General features: G+C 46.2%; 1 protein-coding gene and 1 long non-coding RNA gene across 4 annotated transcripts in view; both read right to left on the bottom strand.

The window, feature by feature from the left end:
• Positions 1-4,841: 4,841 nt before the first annotated feature.
• DEPTOR (DEP domain containing MTOR interacting protein) overlaps positions 4,842-20,570 on the bottom strand; it is a 65,317-nt gene continuing 49,588 nt past the window's right edge. For all 3 annotated transcript variants that reach the window (XM_079984425.1, XM_079984427.1, XM_079984426.1), the window contains exons 8-10: positions 20,281-20,351; positions 19,788-19,892; positions 4,842-5,501 (exon numbers count right to left, since the gene is read on the bottom strand). In XM_079984425.1, coding sequence (XP_079840551.1) covers positions 5,373-5,501; positions 19,788-19,892; positions 20,281-20,351 — 305 coding nt within the window. In that variant the 3' untranslated portion in view covers positions 4,842-5,372. The remainder of the gene's footprint in view (positions 5,502-19,787; positions 19,893-20,280; positions 20,352-20,570) is intronic.
• Positions 5,508-19,781, bottom strand: LOC307220585. Its single transcript, XR_013840955.1, has 3 exons — positions 16,617-19,781; positions 5,995-16,271; positions 5,508-5,691 (listed from the first exon to the last, which is right to left on the bottom strand). It is a non-coding gene; the product is annotated as an uncharacterized lncRNA (long non-coding RNA).

The raw sequence follows: 20,570 nt of genomic DNA, 5'->3' as shown, positions 1-20,570 counted from the left end.
TATAATGTGATCTATTCTGTGAACCACCCTGAGACTTCCGGGTATAGGGCGGTATAAAATCCAATAAATAAAATAAAATAAAATAAATTTTTCAGAGCGTGTGCAATTGCAGAGGAAATCAGTCCAATAGCTGAAGAATTGGTCACTTCATTTTCACACACACCAACCTCCATGGGCTTAACTGTGTTATTATCCCTTCTATGGGTTTTTTTTTTTTTACATATATAAATTTTTATTGGTTTTCAACATATCATTTTCAACAATAATTAAACATACTTTCATATCTTATACCATTCTTTTTTTACTTCCCTCAATCACATCTGAAAATTTTCCAATCTATTCACTAAATATACATTTCTTACTTCCACAATTACATTTAACTCATAACTGATATCTCTATTCTTTCTCTTTCTCCTTACAAAACTTATTGTAGTCCTACTAGCGTAATTTGCTGATTACAGTTGCTCTTCAAATAGTTCGTATATTTCTTCCAATCTTCTGTAAATCTCTGGTCCCGCAGGTTTCAAATCCTTCCTGCCATTTTATCTGATTATCCCTTCTATGTAACCCAGGGCCGACCCACCCATTAGGCAACTGCCTCAGGCGGGGCAGCAGATCCCAATGTCAATCTCCTTCCACCCTTGTTCCTGATGTAGATCTTCCCTCACTCCCCCTTCCCTGGCACTGAGAGAGGCACCATTTTGGAGTCTGCCTCAGATGCCCAAATGTCTTGAGTGGTCTGATATGTACCTCATAAGTATATCAGGACCCCAGTACCTCAAAGACCGCCTCTCCCCACATGAACCAACATGGACCTGCGTTCTTCATTGGAGGCCCTACTTTGTGTGTCCCCTCTGAGGGAGGTATGGAGGTGGTGACAACAGTCCAGACCTTCTTAGTGGCAAACTCACTGTTTATGGGATGCACTCCCCAGGGAGGCACCTCTGGTGCTGAGATGCTGGTGGCAATGTGGTCTAAATCACTGAGTCTCTTGGGCTTGCTGATCGGAAGGTCGGCGGTTCGAATCCCCGTCACGGGGTGAGCTCCCGTTGCTCCATCCCAGCTCCTGCCAACCTAGCAGTTCGAAAAAATGCCAGTGCAAGTAGACAAATAGGTCAGAGCTGTTTCCATGCGCTCTGATTTCCATCACGGTGTCCTGTTGAGCCAGAAGTGGTTTAGTCATGCTGGTCGCATGACCCGGAAAGCTGTCTGTGGACAAACGCCGGCTCCCTTGGTCTGAAAGCGAGATGAGCGCCGCAACCCCAGAGTCACCTTTGACTGGACTTAACCATAAAGGAGTCCTTTTTACCTTTTACCTTTACGTCTGGTGCCATCAGTATATGTGTTTTGGGGGGCAGGCAAAAACATTACAGTCATACCTTGAAGTAGCTTCAGGTTAAGCATTTTCGGGTTGCGCTCCATGGCGACCCAGAAGTAACAGAGCACGTTACTTCCAGGTTTCACCACTCGCGCATGCACAGACACTCAAAATGATGTCACGCGCATGCGCGGAAGCAGCAAATCGCAACCCGCAGACGCACGGACGCAGGTTGCGTTTGCTTCAGGAAGCGAACGGCGCTCCGGAACGGATCCCGCTGACATCCAGAGGTACCACTGTATTGTTCTGTCAGGTATTTGAATCTGATTTTCTTTTAATACATTTTAGTGGGATGGGATTGAGTTGGATTTTGTGTGTGTGTGTTGTCTATCCTTGTTTTTAATGTTCGTATTTTTTAGTGGCTTTGTGTTTGGCTTTTCTGGAAAAAAGTGACTAATAAATATAGTAAATAATGAAATGATAATTCCTCACTCATGGAAAGACATCCTATGGGAGGTGCAGCAGTTGGCTACTATAGAGAGGACTTTTTCAGTGCTGGCACCAAGAGTAGAATGAGGACCCAGACAGGCTCACTTGCCTTTCAGCAGCAGGCAAATACATTATCTCTCCTTTTTTAAAATATCTATTTCATAAAATTTCTATACTGCTTGATTTTATTTATTTTTATTTTCAATTTGGGATTAAGATTGTATCAAAAGAATTTTGATTATAATGAAAAAAAGTGATACAGGGGAAAAAGAAAAACAAGGAAAGAAAACAAAGAACAAAAATGTGTAGGAAGAAACAAATACAAAAGTGCAAATGACTGTAAAAACACCACCACAAAACCTCGAAGAGGCGCTATCACTGATCCTTATGAACATTAGTTACCAGCTGAAAACAGTTTCATTTGCACAAGCATTTCCCTGGTTAAGAGTGTTGGGTTGTTTTCTGATTTATTTATTTTTATTTGGCTTTTATTTTTATTTTATTTTATTTTATTATTTATTTTTATTTGACTTTATTGTTGCTTTCTGATGTTTTGATGAAATGGTTCCATTTTTTAAAAAAATGGTTTTTATTTAAACCTTCTCTGGGATTACTTACCGCTTAAATAAATAAATAAAATGAGTGGGTCAGGAGTCCATGCCCGTTTGCGCTGTGATATGCATTCAGGCGCAAGGTTTCCTGTCACACAATACGCCTGTCGCTCAAGCACTGCCACAGCTTGCCACAACACGGACCACCCCCACTCCCCAAAAGAGAGGGTCAGTGAGTATACAGAGCACTCTTGACAAAATTTTGACCGAATCCTGCCCCACAGGGTGTGGCTTGCCAAGTTTGGCCCATGAGTCAAAGATCCCCTTTCCTAGAGAAGAACGCCGAGATAGTAACGTTTTCTTTTGCACGTGGCCACAAACAAATCACGTTTTTAAAAAGGTTTATTCAAAAACTCAACTGACATATAAATCGAACAGTACCAGAATACAGATAGGTAGCCGTGTTGGTCTGCCATAGTCAAAACAAAAAAAATTCCTTCCAGTAGCACCTTAAAGACCAACTAAGTTAGTTCTTGGTATGAGCTTTCGTGTGCATGCACACGAAAGCTCATACCAAGAACTAACTTAGTTGGTCTTTAAGGTGCTACTGGAAGGAATTTTTTTAGTACCAGAATACCTTTGCTATGTATAGCTTACACGGTCTTGTGGAAACATATAAATATGTATACATTCAAAAAAATTATGGCACACCTTTCCTCATCGGAGCGAGAAATTACAAAGCTGGCGCAAATATTTTCCCCTCTTTCGAAATTTATCACATTTTACTGTAGCTCAAAGCAAGCCTATGTCCAAATGTGCATTTTCCCTGCACAAACAGGAGTGAATTTCTCTAAAGTCACATCTGAAAGGGTCAAGTACAAGTATTAAAGTGTTTGAATTTTGCTGTTGAAGTCATGCTGCCAAATTTTAAACACACCCGCACCCTCACACACACACACCTTTCTAAAAGCTTCAACCAGGAATTGGGTTGAAGGGGGATTCAGACATTTCAATCTAGGGGCTTCATCATGGTCTGTGAATCCAAATTTATGCTGAAAACAGACAATATTTTGGATTTGGACCTAATGTGAAAAACCTTCTTATTGCAGCAGAAGTGAATTGAGTGTCCACATCATGAGAAATAATTCATTCCCCCCCCCCCAACTACCTTCAACAACCTGAAAAAAACAACAACCCCCAAATCCTGTTGCCTAACCCCCTTAATATTTTGGCTCTAAGGTAGGATTGGCTCTGTGGTTTGACGTAGTTCATTCAGCATTCTTCAAAACAATGATTCGGATGCGAGATTACAAAAAGTGAAAGCTCTGCTCTTTTAAAAGCAAGCGTGTATTACTCAGCAGTGAGAGAAGCACATTTTAATGCAGGTATGGCTGCAGCTTCCTCTATTTTTAGCGTTTCGAAAACGAGGCTAAACAAAGCCTCTCAGATCCAGTCATTCCACCCAAACTGTATACGTAATAGGTTCTTTTAAGCCACTGAGCATCATACTGTTAGTTATCGCTGTGCTATTAAAGCCACGCCTTTCAAGGAACTATATGGCCTGTGAAAGCTCAGTTAATGCATGAGTTTGAAGGATTTTTACATTCACCACAATCCCGGGAGGTAGATCGTTATTGTCCTCATTTTTAAGATGCGGCATCAAGACTGAGAAATATTTTATTTGCTCATATTTACATCCTGCCACTTCTCCAGAGCTCAGGGTAACACGCAAGGGGTTTTTCCCATTTTATCCACACAATGATGCTCTGACATGGGCTAGGATGAGAGATAGTGACTTGCCCAGGAAGCTTGAGGAGAGATGCAAAACCCAGATCCTCGCAGTGGATCTCCAGGGACTCTGCCAGAAGCTTTTCTCATCGCTACTTGCTTGGCCGTAGCCGCCAAGAGTTGAGTCTGGGACCTTCTACGTGCAAAGCATGTGCTCAGTCACTGAACAATGGTCAGTGGATAGAGCGTGGGACTCTTGGTCTCAGGGACGTGGGTTCAAGGCCCCACATTAGGCAAACGTTTCCTACGTTGCAGGTTGTTGGACTAGATGACCCTCGGGTCCCTTCAAACTCGACGATTCTGCAACTTAAGACTTAATGCCAGAAAAATGCACGGGGTGTATCCAAATTGTTCACTTAGGCCACATTTGCTGTATGGCACTGTGGGTTAAACCACAGAGCCTAGGACTTGCCGATCAGAAGGTCGGCGGTTCGAATTCCCGCAACGGGGTGAGCTCCCGTTACTCGGTCCCTGCTCCTGCCAACCTAGCAGTTCAAAAGCACATCAAAGTGCAAGTACCACTCTGGCGGGTAGGTAAATGGCGTTTCCGTGCGCTACTCTGGTTCACCAGAAGGGGCTTAGTCATACTGGCCACATGACCCGGAAGCTGTACGCCGGCTCCCTCAGCCAATAAAGCGAGATGAGCGCCACAACCCCAGAGTCAGTCACGACTAGACCTAATGGTCAGGGGTCCCTTTACTTTTACACCTCCTTTTAATTCATTAGAATTTGATGTTCTGCTACAGCATCCTGAAGAAATGCACACACACCACCTGGCAATGCTTTCAATTGGCACATTACAGTTCCGATAACGTGTGAATGAAAATATACGATACTGCCCAATTTCCAAGGTGAAAGTCCTTCGGATGATCTCGGCGGCGGCTCTGTCGCAGAAATAAAATTGTGAAGGAAAAGAGGAGCAGCATAGCATTGGGGAAACCTGTGAGGATGCGATTCCTGACATGATTCTGACCCTTCTGTTGGTACCACAGCCATCTGTGATGCAGGCCACCTGAGCTGGCTTCATCCCGGATATGCAGTTGGCCCACAGCATAGCACAGGTGAGTCTGCACATCAGTACCATGGGTACAAACATTGGCTGAAGAGCGTATCCACCCAAGTATTTATTACTGGTAAACTGGGGGTGGAGGGGAGGGAGGAAAGTACTTCAAAGGCAGGATAATTGTCTTGCACAAGGTGTATGTCCTCATCTCAAAGTGTCCTCCTCAAGGCTCTATCTCCTCCATCACTTCCATGACGATGGTTCGAGGACCAGTCAGGATGAGGTTGCTCACTGTCCTGTAGTCTGCATGGAGGACGTTCAGCCCATTCACTGAAACCACAAACTGGCAGACCTAAAATAAATGGGGGAGAAAGAGGCAAGGATGCTCATAATGTTGGGCGAAGGCAACACATTCTGCTTCAGGGGCCCAACACCAAATGCAGCACAAAACACTTTGAAACTCACAGACAATGTGGGATGAACCATGTCAGCAAAACGTCTGCCGTAATCTTAAATCCCAAGCGCTTCTGGCCATTTTAAACCTGTTATGTACCGAGTTGAATAGGATCCAGAATGCAGCAGTCTGATTGGTCCTAGAACAATAGGATTCAGAATGCAGCAGTCTGACTGGTCCACAGGAGCCACCCAATCCAGCTCCAGGTGGAAGTGAATCCACAACCTGATTGGCCTACAGGAGAATCCCGGAATTAGCCAATCATGTGGGAACCATTGTGTAAATAATGTATATAAAGCAGACATTATGGGGGAACTTCCATTCCTCCTCACCACTATGAGCTGAATAAAGAGCATGAAATCCACTCTCGACTCCGAGTATATTTCAAAACCCATTAACATTACATGCCATTTAATCTGATACACTGCTTACTCAAAGAACCCTGTGAATTTAAACTTTCGCTCCTATGGTTTTTTTAAAACGAAAGCTTATGCTCTGTAATAAATTTGTTAGTCTACATAGTGCCACAAGATCTTTCTGCTGCCATGGGGTAACATGGGCTACCCCTCTGAAAATTGTTAATAAGCTCAATGTGCTAAGCATGAAAGTTTATAATGGCAATAAAATGAAACAAAACAAAGGCTAGGAATGTGGAAGGCCTTGGCAAGGGCAAGGCTGCAGCATTGCATCATTTAACTGGAACAAACCCAAAGCACTTAATTTTACAAAGCTTTTGGGCAAATCTTAACCCATAACTTTTTAATATTTGGTTGGGAGCCGCCCAGAGTGGCTGGGGAAACCTAGCCAGATGGGCAGGGTATAAAATAATAATAATAATAATAATAATAATAATAATAATAATAATAATAATAATAAATCATTACAGTGAGCCAACTGATAGTCACCAATGTCAGCATGATCTACTGTCAACAAGGGCACCTGGTTTTTTTCTTGTACAGCAAGTCAGCTGGAGAAAGGGAGGAATCGGACACAACCTTATTACAATTCAGCAGAACGCCAGCACTTCCATCGGAGAAGCTTCAAAGATACTGACTGTGGAACCTGAACAAACCTCTGTAAACCTAACGCTGATTTCCCATTACATGCAACAAGGAAGCAATTCCCACCACCGCCTTGGTTATTCCCAGAGGGCCTCTTATTAGAACTGGCTGTAGAAAACCTCAAGGCCAACAAAAATAATATTATTTTTAACATCTTCCTCTCCAACACAATGGTCAGCTTGCAAATCTGGGGTGCTGTGCATTTCCTATCAAAGGTTCATTAATGAAGGAATGAATAACTAAATGTATTTATATACCAGCATCTCACAAAATATCAGGGTGGTGTTATTAGTTCTGTAAATTTTAAGTACTGCAGCTTCTCCTGCCCTGTTCTTCCACTGGTCCCCTTGCCCGCCCTTCCCCCAACTTGTTATGGGGCAAAAATCTGACTCCTTATTTTATTTACTAAATTTATATTAAAAAATTACTGCTACAGTGAGTGGGGAAAGGGGACGGATGGAGAAACAGGGCACACCACGGCTATTTCACAAATAAACACACTAATTTGTGGTTCTCTGGAGGCAGGATCAGGCAGTGCGACTGACAAGGGTTGCCCAGAAACATCAACTGGAAAAAAATATTGGCTGCTAATTGATGCCAGTTTGTTGTTGGCACCCATCTGTCTTGAGATACAATGGAGTGTGCTTCCAGAGGTGAAGTCCAAATGCTGGAGAATCACAACGCCCGCTGTGGCTGCAGAGACCGGCAATTCGTGAATGCTGCCTCCCACGTTGCTTTTGTTGGTGCAAAGCTGTGCAGTGTGTATGTAGGTCCTGCGCTGTCTAGATGACAAGGCTCCACTCTTAGGCTTGCTGACGTGGTACAAAGGAAAGCAGAACAATACATTGGGCACCCCTTTAGCAGGAGTTTCCAGAAGGAGGCATACAAGGCACCCTCCAACCACCTTAGGGACTCCACTCTGGACGCCAGGTAGTTGGAACATATTACGCCAATTTGCACCTGTTTGTGCTCATTGCAGCTATGTTCCTGGGCTCAATTCAAAGTGCTGGACATGATCTGTTGGGAAACACCCTGGGGTTGCCTGCAAACCCCCGGAACCCCAAGTGTCCTCTGATGTGCGCAGCACTGGAAAAGGCATCTCCCTTCTTCTCTAAGGAGCTCAGCGACATATACAGTGGTACCTCTGGTTACGTACTTAATTAGTTCCAGAGGTCTGTTCTTAACCTGAAACTGTTCTTAACCTGAAAACCACTTTAGCTAATGGGGCCTCCCGCTGCCGCCGCACGATTTCTGTTCTCATCCTGAAGCAAAGTTCTTAACCCGAGGTACTATTTCTGGGTTAGCGGAGTATGTAACCTGAAGTGTCTGTAACCTGAAGCGTATGTAACCCGAGGTACCACTGTATTAGCTTGATATATGCACACTAAATTTTCTGGTATAACAGCAAGAAGAGCGAGACATCATAGATCTAAACTACTATTTATTTACACACTATAGGGACGCAGGTGGCGCTGTGGGTAAAACCTCAGCGCCTAGGACTTGCCGATCGCATGATCGGCGGTTCAAATCCCCGCAGCGGGGTGCGCTCCTGTCGCTCGGTCCCAGCGCCTGCCAACCTAGCAGTTCGAAAGCACCTCTGGGTGCAAGTAGATAAATAGGGACCGCTTACCAGCGGGAAGGTAAATGGCGTTCCGTGTGCTGCGCTGGCTCGCCAGATTCAGCTTGTCACACTGGCCACGTGACCCGGAAGTGTCTGTGGACAGTGCTGGCTCCCGGCCTATAGAGTGAGATGAGCGCACAACCCTAGAGTCTGGCAAGACTGGCCCGAACGGGCAGGGGTACCTTTACCTTTACCTTTTTACCTTACGGACTACAGCATAATGGCGACCGTTCTCCTCAGTTCCGAGAAAACAAAAAAAAAGTGAAAGTACGTTACAAAGTACACACAGCGGACGAGAGATAAGGCTGTCTTCCGTTCCCACAGTCTTCTCAGACAGGCATGTGATTCACACCAGTCACATGTGCAGCATTGGCTGCATGAAATACTAACATGATCTTCCCTGTTTCAGTCTGCCAGGATCCTGAGATTGACATAAAATGACAGTGAAGTGTCTGCCAGTGAAGAAGAGATGTGGCTGTGGGAGGGTGGCACTGCTAACAGGGCCTTTTTTGTGGTGACCCCACAGGGCTCATCCATAGCTGCCTAGGCCTTGAAGGCCTCTCTCTTCCCTAAGGCCTTTGCTTTCCTGTGTGGGTTGTTAGGCTTTTAATGTCAGGAAATAGCTGTTTTAAAATTACTAGAGCCCATTTGAATCTCAATTACATTTTATATCTGCTGTGATACCACTTTGTTGACCATAGTTCTCAAAGTGTGGATCCTAAAGCAATAAATAAATGAGTAGGGCAGGAGCATGGCCCCACTCTCTTGCAAGTAATATGTGAAAGAGGCTTATATGCTTGTCTAAAGCATCGTATAAACCTTTTTCGTGTGTGCCAAAGGTCTAATCTGATTAGTCTCCAGAGAACTCCTTCCTTCTTCCTCATCTTCAGAGTGAAACTTTCTGCAGACGGGCTCATTCACCATGCTCTACACCAGTATAATAATAATAATAATAATAATAATAATAATAATAATAATTTATTATTTGTACCCCGCCCATCTGGCTGGGTTTCCCCAGCCACTCTGGGCGGCTTCCAACAAAGATGAAAAATACACTAAAATGTCACATATTAAAAACTTCCCTGAACAGGGCTGCCTTCAGGTGTCTTCTGAATGTCAGGTAGTTGTTTATCGCTTTGACATCTGATGGGAGGGCGTTCCACAGGGCGGGCGCCACTACCGAGAAGGCCCTCTGCCTGGTTCCCTGTAACTTGGCCTCTCGCAGTGAGGGAACCGCCACAAGGCCCTCGGAGCTGGACCTCAGTGTCCGGGCAGAATGATGGGGGAGGAGACGCTCCTTCAGATATACTGGACCGAAGCCGTTTAGGGCTTTAAAGGTCAGCACCAACACCAACAGTAATGTATTTTGCTCCCCATTCCTTTAAAATCCACCCTTGGGAGGAATCTTTTTCTGCATACTACATTTTACTATGTATGTATGTCTAGCTAGTGCGCCATTGGCTAAAAAGAGTGGGCGGTGTGGGTGCAGGCAGCAATCCAGCTCTTGCATAAACACAAGATTGCATCTCCAGAGAACAGGCATTCGCTTTCAGCCTTTAAGGCTCAAAACATGCCTGGTGTCATGTTCGAGACTTTCTGCCGAATGCTTGCTGCAAACTAGGTTTCAATTTGTGGAGGTGAGAAAAAACAACTTTGTCTAAGGAGAAATAAACAAACTCCTGTATTATTACTCCTTCTGTCCCGAGGTGCTATTTTCATTCAGATAAAACCCATCGCCGAGTGCTTACTGCTTTGGCAAAAGGGGAGAGAAAGCAGCCTGTTTGTAGGAAAGCTGCGCTGAGAGCTAAAACGTCTACAGTTTGCAGCCAGTTTGCTGAGTCAAGGCAATTTTGGAGTGCCAAACGGGGAGGGAATATGCATAGACAGGTTAGAACAAAACATTGGTTATTTACCACGAACATTCTCCAATAAACCGTAGAACAACACCCCCACTGGCCTGACTTTCTGCCTTCTGTTCTGACCATATCTGAGCCAGAGACAGAGCAGGCAGAGAAGTACAGGTGGACAAAGGCAAGAAGACAGCCTAAGAAAGAAGCGAGGAAGAAGTAATCTCTCTGAACAAACGTGGCACAAACCAAATGCTGGAGGGTCAAGTCCATATTCAGCCACCTGTATAGGGTGGGTAGGGCAGGATGTTTAGAACTTGCCTAAACGAAGGTTCGGGTGGGATGCAGGTGGCACTGTGGTCTAAACCACCAATCCTAGGGCTTGCTGATTGGAAGGTTGGTGGTTCAAATCCCCACGATGGGGTGAGCTCCTGTTGCTCGGTCCCAGCTCCTGCCAACCTAGCAGTTCGAAAGCACACCAGTGCATGTAGATAAATAGGTACCACACCGGTGGGAAGGTAAACAGTGTTTCTGTGCACTGCTCTGGTTCGCCAGAAGTGGCTTAGTCATGCGGACGAATGCCGGCTCCCTCGGCCTATTGAGCAAGATGAGCACGCAACCCCAGATTCGTCCGTGCCTGGCCCTAATGGTCAGGGGGGTACCTTTACCTTTAAACAAAGCTTCATTGGAAGCACATGACAGGTGGCTATCCTAGAATGCTGCACCGGCCATTCATTAGCTGGAGTACCAGCCATTCAGAGAAGTAGTCCATCTTCTTCTGCAGGGGTTGGTTACTATGCCTATCTGAGCACCATTCTTTGCAGGGTGCCTTGGGATCTAGCTGCCATGTGCCATGAGTCATGGCTTTCTGATAAATCTCCAGAACTGCTGCCTCTCTCCCTCCCAGAGCATCAAGCATCTGGGAGATCACATACATACCAGACAGGACCAACTGTTTCTCCTGGAGGAGCAGATTCGGAAGATAACTCAGGAATGTCCTTACTCAATGCATAGACTTCAAAGGATCTGATGAGTTTACCTGAGCTCCCAGGATCAAGATATCCTGCACTGAGGATCTCACACGCTCCCATTGTAATAGTTGCTCTTATCCCATCAGCCTAGCATCTGCCCTCTCCTCCTGAGGTTTGCCACTCCTTCAGCTGAGGGAAAGATCCAACTACAGTCGTAGCTCGGGTTAAGAACTTAATTCGTTCTGGAGGTCCGTTCTTAACCTGAAACTGTTCTTAACCTGAGGTACCACTTTAGCTAATGGGGTCTCCCACCGCCACCGCGGCGTGATTTCTGTTCTCATCCTGAAGCAAAGTTCTTAACCCGAGGTACTATTTCTAGGTTAGCAGAGTCTGTAACCTGAAGAGTCTGTAACCCGAGGTACCACTGTAACCTGTTGAAAAGCTCACCGCTTCATGGTCCTTCCTGGATATCGCGGGTAACCAGTGCAAACTTCTGACGCCCAGAATTTCATCTCAATGTAAAAAGCCTAATTAAATAATTCTAATGGCGAGGGTGCCTTTAAGCATGTGAAAAATGCCTCCCTTCACACACTGAACAGTCACAACAGGACCCACACATCTGGGATTATAAGGGAAGATTTACAGGTCAGAGGACAGCAGTTCTAAGCAGAGGTAAGCCTGGCACTTTCTACTTTAAAGATCAAGCAATTTTGTTAATACTATTGTTTAATTAATTGATATGACGCCAAACCAGAGTTTTTCAGATTAGAACAGTAAGGCTAACGAGGCTCTTTTAAGTTCACCGACATCAATTTCCAAGTTAACAATTTAGGGAAGTAAATATGTCAGCTAAGCAGAACACAAGCCGTAAACTTGTTGACCTAATTTAATGCACAGGTTGTAAATTTGACGGTGTAATGGTTAGTTTTTTGGGGGGGTTTTCCAGAGAAATGACAACAAGAATTGTTGTTTTCATTTCCTGCACATGTGAATGAAGCGGGTGGGAAGACCCAAATGGATCACAGCATCCATTTCATGCAAACTAGTTCATTTCTGTTTTCCAGCGGACATTAACAACACCCATAGTTTATGATAAGACTAACCCTGAAATAATTGTAATAAATAATTAAGCTTCCGGTTCCTTTTTAATAAGCTGCAGCAGGTAATTTCCCTTTTGCTTCATAACCGACTCACACTGTGTTACTATTCTCATTGAGTTATTTGCTCCAACATCAATATCTGCATTGAAGGGGGACGGGGCCAAATGGCCTTGAGGTCCCTTCCAACGCTATGATTCTGCTTAGCCACCATCAGTTCAGAGCCACCACTACATGCAGCACATCATGATGTGGCACAGAGGAGAAGGCTGTATCCTCCTACCTCTTTGACAGAAGCCCAGCAGGTGGACCACACAAGGTACATTTTCAACCTTTGTATTGCTGGTTCTCCTGAGGGCTGAACATCTGCATGTAGAAAGGGAACAGGTGAAATTTTCCCTGTCACTGGATCTAACATGGTGGGTAAAGCTATACCAGTAGAATTTTTGCCTGCATAGCAGGACTTCAGGAAACAAGGGGTGGCAACCTTAGCTCAAGGACAGCAATAGCAGGGCCAAAGAAACCGGGGTTGTCTACAACGCTATTAAGTTTCTGCATGAGAACAACACTCTTCCCAAACTTCCAGTGTCCAAATTGTCTTCCCGTTTGTTATGTACTGAGTTGAATAGGATCTAAATTGCAGCAGTCTGATTGGTCCTAGAACAATAGGATTCAGAATGCAGCAGTCTGATTGGTCCACAGGAGCCACCCAATCCAGCTCTAGGTGGAAGTGAATCTGCAACCTGATTGGCCTACACGAGAATCCCAGAATTAGCCAATCACGTGGGGCCCATTGTGTAAATAATGTATATAAAGCAGACAGTGCGGGGAAACTTCCATTCCTCACTACTATGAGCTGAATAAAGAGAATGAAATCCACACTCGACTCATAGTATTTTTCACGGTTGCAGCAAAAGCTGTTGGCCAAGGGCTATTTTAAGTAGTCAGCAAATGCTCTGAAAGGGCAAAAGGTCTCAGCTGTGCAGTCTGGCAACACGATGCATCTGTAATTGGGCTGTGGCCCAGGCAGGAATTTACAAGCTGAATTAACACATAAGCGCAGCACTGTTTCTGCGCTGGCATATGCACTCGGAGCGGCTTTGACACAATTTGAATAGGTACGGCTGTTGCGGCTCCCAGAACTCATGACGACAAACAGCCCGAGATGCCTTCATATCTTATGCATTCCTAATCTAAATGGCCCTCCAAGCATCTTCTTACAAAAACTTTTAGAAAAAGTACTGTAGCCTCAAGATTGTCCTTGTTTAAAACTAATCCGAAAAAGATAAGTGGCTAGTAACAGTCCTGTTGGTTTGACAAAAGCAAGCCAAAATGGTGGGTTTATCAGAATTGTTCGGTTTTTTAAGGTTGTTTTCTTTTAGAAGAAGAAGAAGAAGAAGAAGAAGAAGAAGAAGAAGAAGAAGAAGAAGAAGAAGAAGAGTAGTTTGGATTTGATATCCCGCTTTATCACTACCCTAAGGAGTCTCAAAGCGGCTAACATTCTCCTTTCCCTTCCTCCCTTACAACAAACACTCTGTGAGGTGAGTGGGGCTGAGAGACTTCAAAGAAGTGTGACTAGCCCAAGGTCACCCAGCAGCTGCATGTGGAGGAGCGGGGAAGCGAACCCGGTTCCCCAGATTACGAGACTACCGCTCTTAACCACTACACCACACTGGCTCTTTAAAAAGGGGGGCGCTGCTGAGATCCGCACATGGGGGCGCCACTGTGATCCACGCCTGGGGGTGCCGCAGAAAGCTGCCCATAGTGTCTACGTGGCAGACGCAAGCCCCACGCTGCTGTTTTGGGCAGTGGGGGCCCCGAGCCATCGCCTCACTTCCAGGAGAGATGCGTGGCTCAGGCGAGCTGCAGGCCAGGCCCCACGGTAAGTGCTGCCCCCCACGGTGTGCCATTTGGTCACCCCCTCAGAGATGACACCTGGGGAGAGCCGCAACCCCCCCCCATGCCCCTGACTTCATAATAAAATAATAATAATTTTTTATTTATACCCCGCCCTTCCCGGTTCAGAAACCGGGCTCAGGGCGGCTAACAACAAATTTAAAACACTTAATTGATGCAACAAAAAAACAGCATAAAATGCAGTATAAAACGTGAATAACAATAAATTCAGAATTCAAAAATCAAAAATCAATTTAGGGGGGAAATCCATCCAATAAACATTAGATGATCACCAGGGCTAGCTGGCTAAATTAGTCCTATTTGGGCCAGCGAGGAGACCAGGGGAGAATTAGCTGTGGGATCCCTGAGCGGGTAATCTTCATACAAAGGGGAGGGGGAGGGAAGGAAGGGGAATAAAAGATTAGGCTAGGGTCAAACTCAAAGCCAGGCGAAATAGCTCTGTCTTACAGGCCCTGCGGAAGGAAGTTTAATCCTGCAGGGCCTAGGTCTCATGGGACAGAGCATTCCACCAGGTCGGAGCCATCACTGAGAAGGCCCTGGCCCTGGTGGAGGATAATCTGACTTCCTTAGGGCCCGGGACCTCTAAACTGTGATTATTCATGGGCCTTAAGATCCTATGCGGGGCATACCAGGAGAGGCAGTCCCATAAATACAAGGTGGCGTTAGCTACCCCTCCCAGTTTGCAAATTTGATGAGCATCCCCTCAATTCCTTCATCCAAGTTGTTTATAAAGTTAAACAACAACGGCCCAGGACAGAACCCTGCAACACTCCACTTGTAACTTTTTTCCAGGATGACAAGGAATCATTAGCGAGTACAGTTTGGGTTCGGTCCATTAACCGGCTGCAAATCCACCTAACAGTTACCTCGTCCAGCCCTCCTTTTGCCAGCTTCTTTGCAAGAATATGATGTAAGTGTAAGTAAGTATGATGTCACCAGAGAAAGGACATGATTCAGTAGCACTTTGCTGATTAGTAGCTATATATCAAATACTTATAAAGATTCTTCGGCTATGCTCATTCTCTAGTGTAACAGCAGGTGAAATCTATTATACTCCTGGCAGAGAATACAACCGACAGAAGAAATTCAGAGCCAAACTGCACAGTCAGCAGAAATCTGGAGACATTAATTATCAAAAAAGTGATGGAGGGAGGGTGCCATTTAGAAAGGAGAAGTGGCAGTGGAGAAAAGAAGTGAGCAATCCTTCTTCCATCTTCCACAGTCCACCTGCACTTCCCTTCAGCAGATGTTTCTGTCTCTGATACAGGATTCTCTGGAGCTTCTTAAATGTGTGGGGTGTGTATACGATTCACAGACTCAGAACTTCTGCCAAAGCTCCATTTTGGTCCTCAAACCAGCTGCAAAAGTGCTACTAGACCATAGCTGTCAAGTGTCCCTTATTTGAAGGGACAGTCCCTTATTCCAGCGCCATGTGCCGCTGCTGTCCCTTATCGATGGATGTCCCTTAGATGTCCCTTAAATTTCAAAGGAAGCAGCTCCCCTCCCTCCCTCCCTGCTGGCCAGGCAGGAGGGAGGCTCCAAACTGTGTTGTTTGGCTGTGTTGCTTACCCAATAACAAGTCCAAGAACGACTGGGGGGTGGAGATTGCATGCCTTGTGTGTGGCTAGTTAATGCAAGCTGAGGGGTTTTTTGAATACTGGACACCATTTTGTTGCACATGCTGCTGCAAACTTTGCAGTGCAAAGCCAGGCCAGGGAGTTGAGGCTGCATAGGCCTTGTGGTGCATGTGATTCGGATTCTATTCAGTTGGACAGTGTTCTCAAAGCTACCAGCATGAGTTTGACCAGACTGCAGGAGGACAGGAAGACTGGAGTGCCTGGAACAGGGAGGCAGCAGGTCCCTTATTTTGGCTGCTGGTCCCTTATTTTCAAATCTGTAAGTTGACAGCTATATACTAGACCAATGCCAGTTCTGTTTCATCTGTCGTATTATTTAAAGAAAAGCCATCGAGTAAAACCATATCGGAAAACAGCTGATGTTTGTTCAAACTCGCAGACAACAACAAAAAAGTAGGAGAGATGTGTCACCCAGCTTACACTATCTGCTCTGTCTCCAAAGTAAGAACCAGCGTGGTTTTTCATTGTACAGCTAGCATATTGGCCATATTTAGCAACACAAGGAGATTAAAATAGCCTGGCGCTGTGGGTTAAAGCCTCAGCGCCTAGGACTTGCCGATCGAAAGGTCGGCGGTTCGAATCCCTGCAGCGGGTTGCGCTCCCGCTGCTCGGTCCCAGCGCCTGCCAACCTAGCAGTTCGAAAGCACCTCCGGGTGCAAGTAGATAAATAGGGACCGCTTACCAGCGGGAAGGTAAACAGCGTTTCCGTGTGCGGCTCTGGCTCGCCAGAGCAGCGATGTCACGCTGGCCACATGACCCGGAAGTGTCTCCGGACAGCGCTGGCCCCTGGCCTCTTAAGTGAGATGGGCACACAACCCCAGAGTCTGTCAAGACTGGCCCGTATGGGCAGGGGTACCTTTACCTTTACCTAAACCCTGAGCAGGTGGTTTCACAGTTTTCATGCTGGAAACAGACGTGTCTATTTCTGTGCAATCTTTACATGGTGTGTCTTTAACATAGGGAGTGAGTTGCTGGTGTTTGCTGCAATCACAATGTTATCGCTGTGTCAATATTTACCCCACTTCAGTTTCAGTCTTGTGATGTAACGCCCAACCCTGTAAAGTGAACGAGGAAAACAAAGAGAGTTTTCCACTTCTCACCAGACTTATTTTCAAAGAGCTTGCAAGGACCTGGTGGGAAGACAGCCAAACAGCCTTTCCAGACCTGCCCAACCTCCTCTGAACTTCTTTCTGCAAGAAGCAGTAGATCCACTCCATTGCCAACAGGAGAAGGCAGATGCTGTCCTTCTGCCATGGTTTTTTCATTCCTCTGGCCACATAGCCCATGAGCAGCCCTCAGAAAGGGAAGAAGATGGGCTATGCAGGAGCAATGCCAGCAATTGCTAAGGATCCAGAATCTGCTTTCAATGCCAAAAACTCGCTCTCATCCTTATGAAAAGCCACCCCACTGAGAAAGTACAGAGCACATTTCTATCACCACTAGGCTACTACAGAGTCGTGCACACACCATAAATGAAGGCCTTCTAGACAGATACAAGACTCATTTTTCTAGAAATTAAAATCCTGGCAATTTTCATCGCCATTACAAAGGCTTGGTTCAGGCCTCTCTCTTTGGAATCCACTGAGATTGATGGCTTTTGAATAAGTCTTCTTATGGAATGCAAGACACACAGCGCTGGCTTTGTAAGTATATCTTCCTTACAGCTTTCTGGAACAAAAGGCCTTCGAGTGCACATGCAGAGCGGCGGGCCAAAAGTCCTGCCCCAGGAGTTTGCTCCACGCAGTGCAAAGGAGAGAAGCGTAACATGTGGAGCGTGGAGGGAAGGAAGACTGCAAGTTTTCTAAACAACCACAGCATGCAGCCAACGTCCAGAAATGTGTAGACTTCTGGGTGCATCTCAACAAGGCAGGGAAGAGGGTGTTGCCTCGGTGCCAAGGACACTTCTAGAAAGCAAAACGCTGAGCTTTGGCTGCTCTTCAAATTCTTGCCCTTTCCCTCTTCGCCAAGTTTTCTTGGTCTGGTCTCTTTTGGTTGGTTGCTCCAAGCAATTCTGGCAGACAAAGCTTCTTAGAGCAGGACAGATTCTTCTTCGCTGCCAGCTCTTATTACTGTTGCGCTGAGCATAAAGAAGCCTAAAGGAGACTCGCGTCAGGGAAGGAAGACGCAAACCTGGCAATGTCCTAGGCCAGCTTAAAACTCCTACAGGAATACATTTCTGCCAGGAAGGAGTGTGAAGATCCCACGTAGATAGTGGCATGCAATGATGGGGAAGGGCTGTAGCTCCGTGGGAAAATATCTGCATTGCATGCAGAAGGTTGAGTCCCCAACACCCTTAAGGCAGGGCTGAGAAAAGACCCTGGTGAGCTGCTGTCAGGCAGTGCAGGAAGCACTGAGTGAGATAGTCCAATGGTCTGAGTCAGCATAAAGCAATGTCCTGTGTGGCATTATGTACAGTGGTACCTCGGGTTAAGTACTTAATTCGTTCTGGAGGTCTGTTCTTAACCTGAAACTGTTCTTAACCTGAAGCACCACTTTAGCTAAAGGAGCTTCCTGCTGCCACCGTGCCACCGGAGCATGATTTCTGTTCTCATCCTGAAGCAAAGTTCTTAATCTGAGGTAATATTTCTGAGTTAGCGGAGTCTGTAACCTGAAGCGTCTGTAACCCAAGGTACCACTGTAATTACAGTCATACCTCTTGTTACGTTTGCTTCATGATACGTTTTTTCAGGTTGCGTTTTTTCAGGGTTTCGCCACTCGCGCATGTGCAAAATGATGTCACACGCATGCACAGAAGCGGCGAATCATGACCCGCGCGTGTGCAGATGCGCAGGCGCGAGTTACGTTCCTTTCAGGTTGCGAACGGGGCGCCAGAACGGATCCCATTCTCAACCAGAGGTACCACTGTATATAGTTCATATGTAATTACTCGGGTGGCGCTGTGGGGGACACGGGTGGCGCTGTGGGTTAAACCACAGAGCCTCAGACTTGCTGATCAGAAGGTCGGCCCTTTGAATCCCCGCAACAGGGTGAGCTCCCGTTGCTCAGTCCCTGCTCCTGCCAACCTAGCAGTTCGAAAACACATCAAAGTGCAAGTAGATAAATAGGTATCGCTCCAGCGGGAAGGTAAACAGCGTTTCCGTGCACTGCTCTGGTTCGCCAGAAGCGGCTTAGTCATGCTGGCCACATGACCCGGAAGCTTGTACGCCAGCTCCCTCGGCCAATAAAGCGAGATGAGCGCCACAAGCCCAGAGTCGGCCGTGACTGGACCTAATGGTCAGGGGTCCCTTTAACTTTACCTAATTACTCATGGAAATCCTTACGTATGCTTCAAGTGTGCCGATTTCCCCGGGACAATCCTGGAATTACAGAAACCATCCCAGTTTCTGATTTGATCCCAGAATGTCCTGTTTCCCACCAGTGGCAGAGCATATGTCCACGCTGCCCAGGACGGGTGCGCTTCCAAGGTGGGCGGAGCACAGAGGGTGCCCTCCCAGGAGCGGGATAGCCACTCGGGAGCATGGAGCGGCGCATGCGCCCTGCAGACGGGGGGCGGAGTGAGCTGCCAATGGCGGACATTCGGCGTACCGCCCACCCGCGACTCCCAAGCCTCCCCCAGCTGTCAAAACAAAGGGGGAAGGGGGGAATGCTGCTGGCAAAACGGCGCAGCTCCCCCTTCCCCTGTTGGCTTGGGGTAGGCTTAGGAGTCACGGGTGGGCAGCGCGCCAAATGTCACTCCTCTCAGCGAAGACACCCGGGTGCACAGTCCGCCCCCACTGCCCCCTCCTTCCTCCGCCTGTTTCCCTCTCCAGTGTGGCTGCCAAGCTCAGGGAAGAGGGCAAGATGGCGCTTGCTGTGATGCTGCGCTTTCACACGAATCAGCTGGCTCCCACAAGAGCATGTCAGCAAAAGACAAGCGTGCTGATTCTCATCAGAGGAACGCTGGAGGGTATGTCCCCACACCAGGTGTATAGAGTTGTGTTGCATGGTGTCACATCTGAAGTAGTCCTGACTTCATGTCAACACATCCCCTCTCCCCTTTTTAAAGTACTTAACCTGCATTCGTTAAAATTACCTTCATTCCTGCTGCAGCTGCTGGGCCGCTGGGATCCACAGCTTGAACGTGGCAAGGCTTGTTCCCACGCACCACAAATCCCCACCCGACGGCATCGCCTACAATCTTGAGAGGGAACAAGAAGGTGCGACAACAAATGCTTTAGCAATTCTCTTTGTTGCTGTTTTGATAGCAAGCCAAAACAACACAAGCACATTTTTGTGAATCCTCAGTGATTCACCAGATTCTAGGGTTGCTCAGGGATTTTAGGCAAACCAAGCCACAATTTTAAGAAAGCTGGCCTGATTCACACACTTCCTGGACTAATAGGAACACAGTTTTCATAGTCCTTCAGATTTTGTGATTAAACACCCTCGGCTCAAAATTGTACCAAAATGCGAATGAAAATATCCCTTTATCTATTTTTGCATCCATTATTATGTCTGAATAATGGATCAAAATGTCATGAAGTACAATACACAACAGAAGATAATTGAGGTAATTGGAGACATACTGTGAAGGTTCTCCTGGCATATGGTGCCCCAGGCATCAGAAGTTCATCAGGAGTCACTGGTCTCTTCAATACTGCAAATACACAAGGAGGATATTAAGTAAAGACTTTCACAAGAGCCGGGATTGCTTAGTCTGAAATCACCATGTCTACTTTACTCACGTTGTCAACGACATTGTCATCCAGCTGTGATTCTCCTATGTTGCTTCCACATTAAAAAACAAAAACCAATCTTCTAATTAGCAACGGAACACTACAATATTAGCAAAATACTGCTGAAATGAAAAACTATT

The sequence above is a fragment of the Podarcis cretensis genome (assembly GCF_951804945.1).
Source record: "Podarcis cretensis genome assembly, chromosome: 7".
NCBI lineage: Eukaryota > Metazoa > Chordata > Lepidosauria > Squamata > Lacertidae > Podarcis > Podarcis cretensis.
Note: the sequence above shows the minus strand (reverse complement) of the source record. Positions and strands in the feature narration are given on the sequence as shown.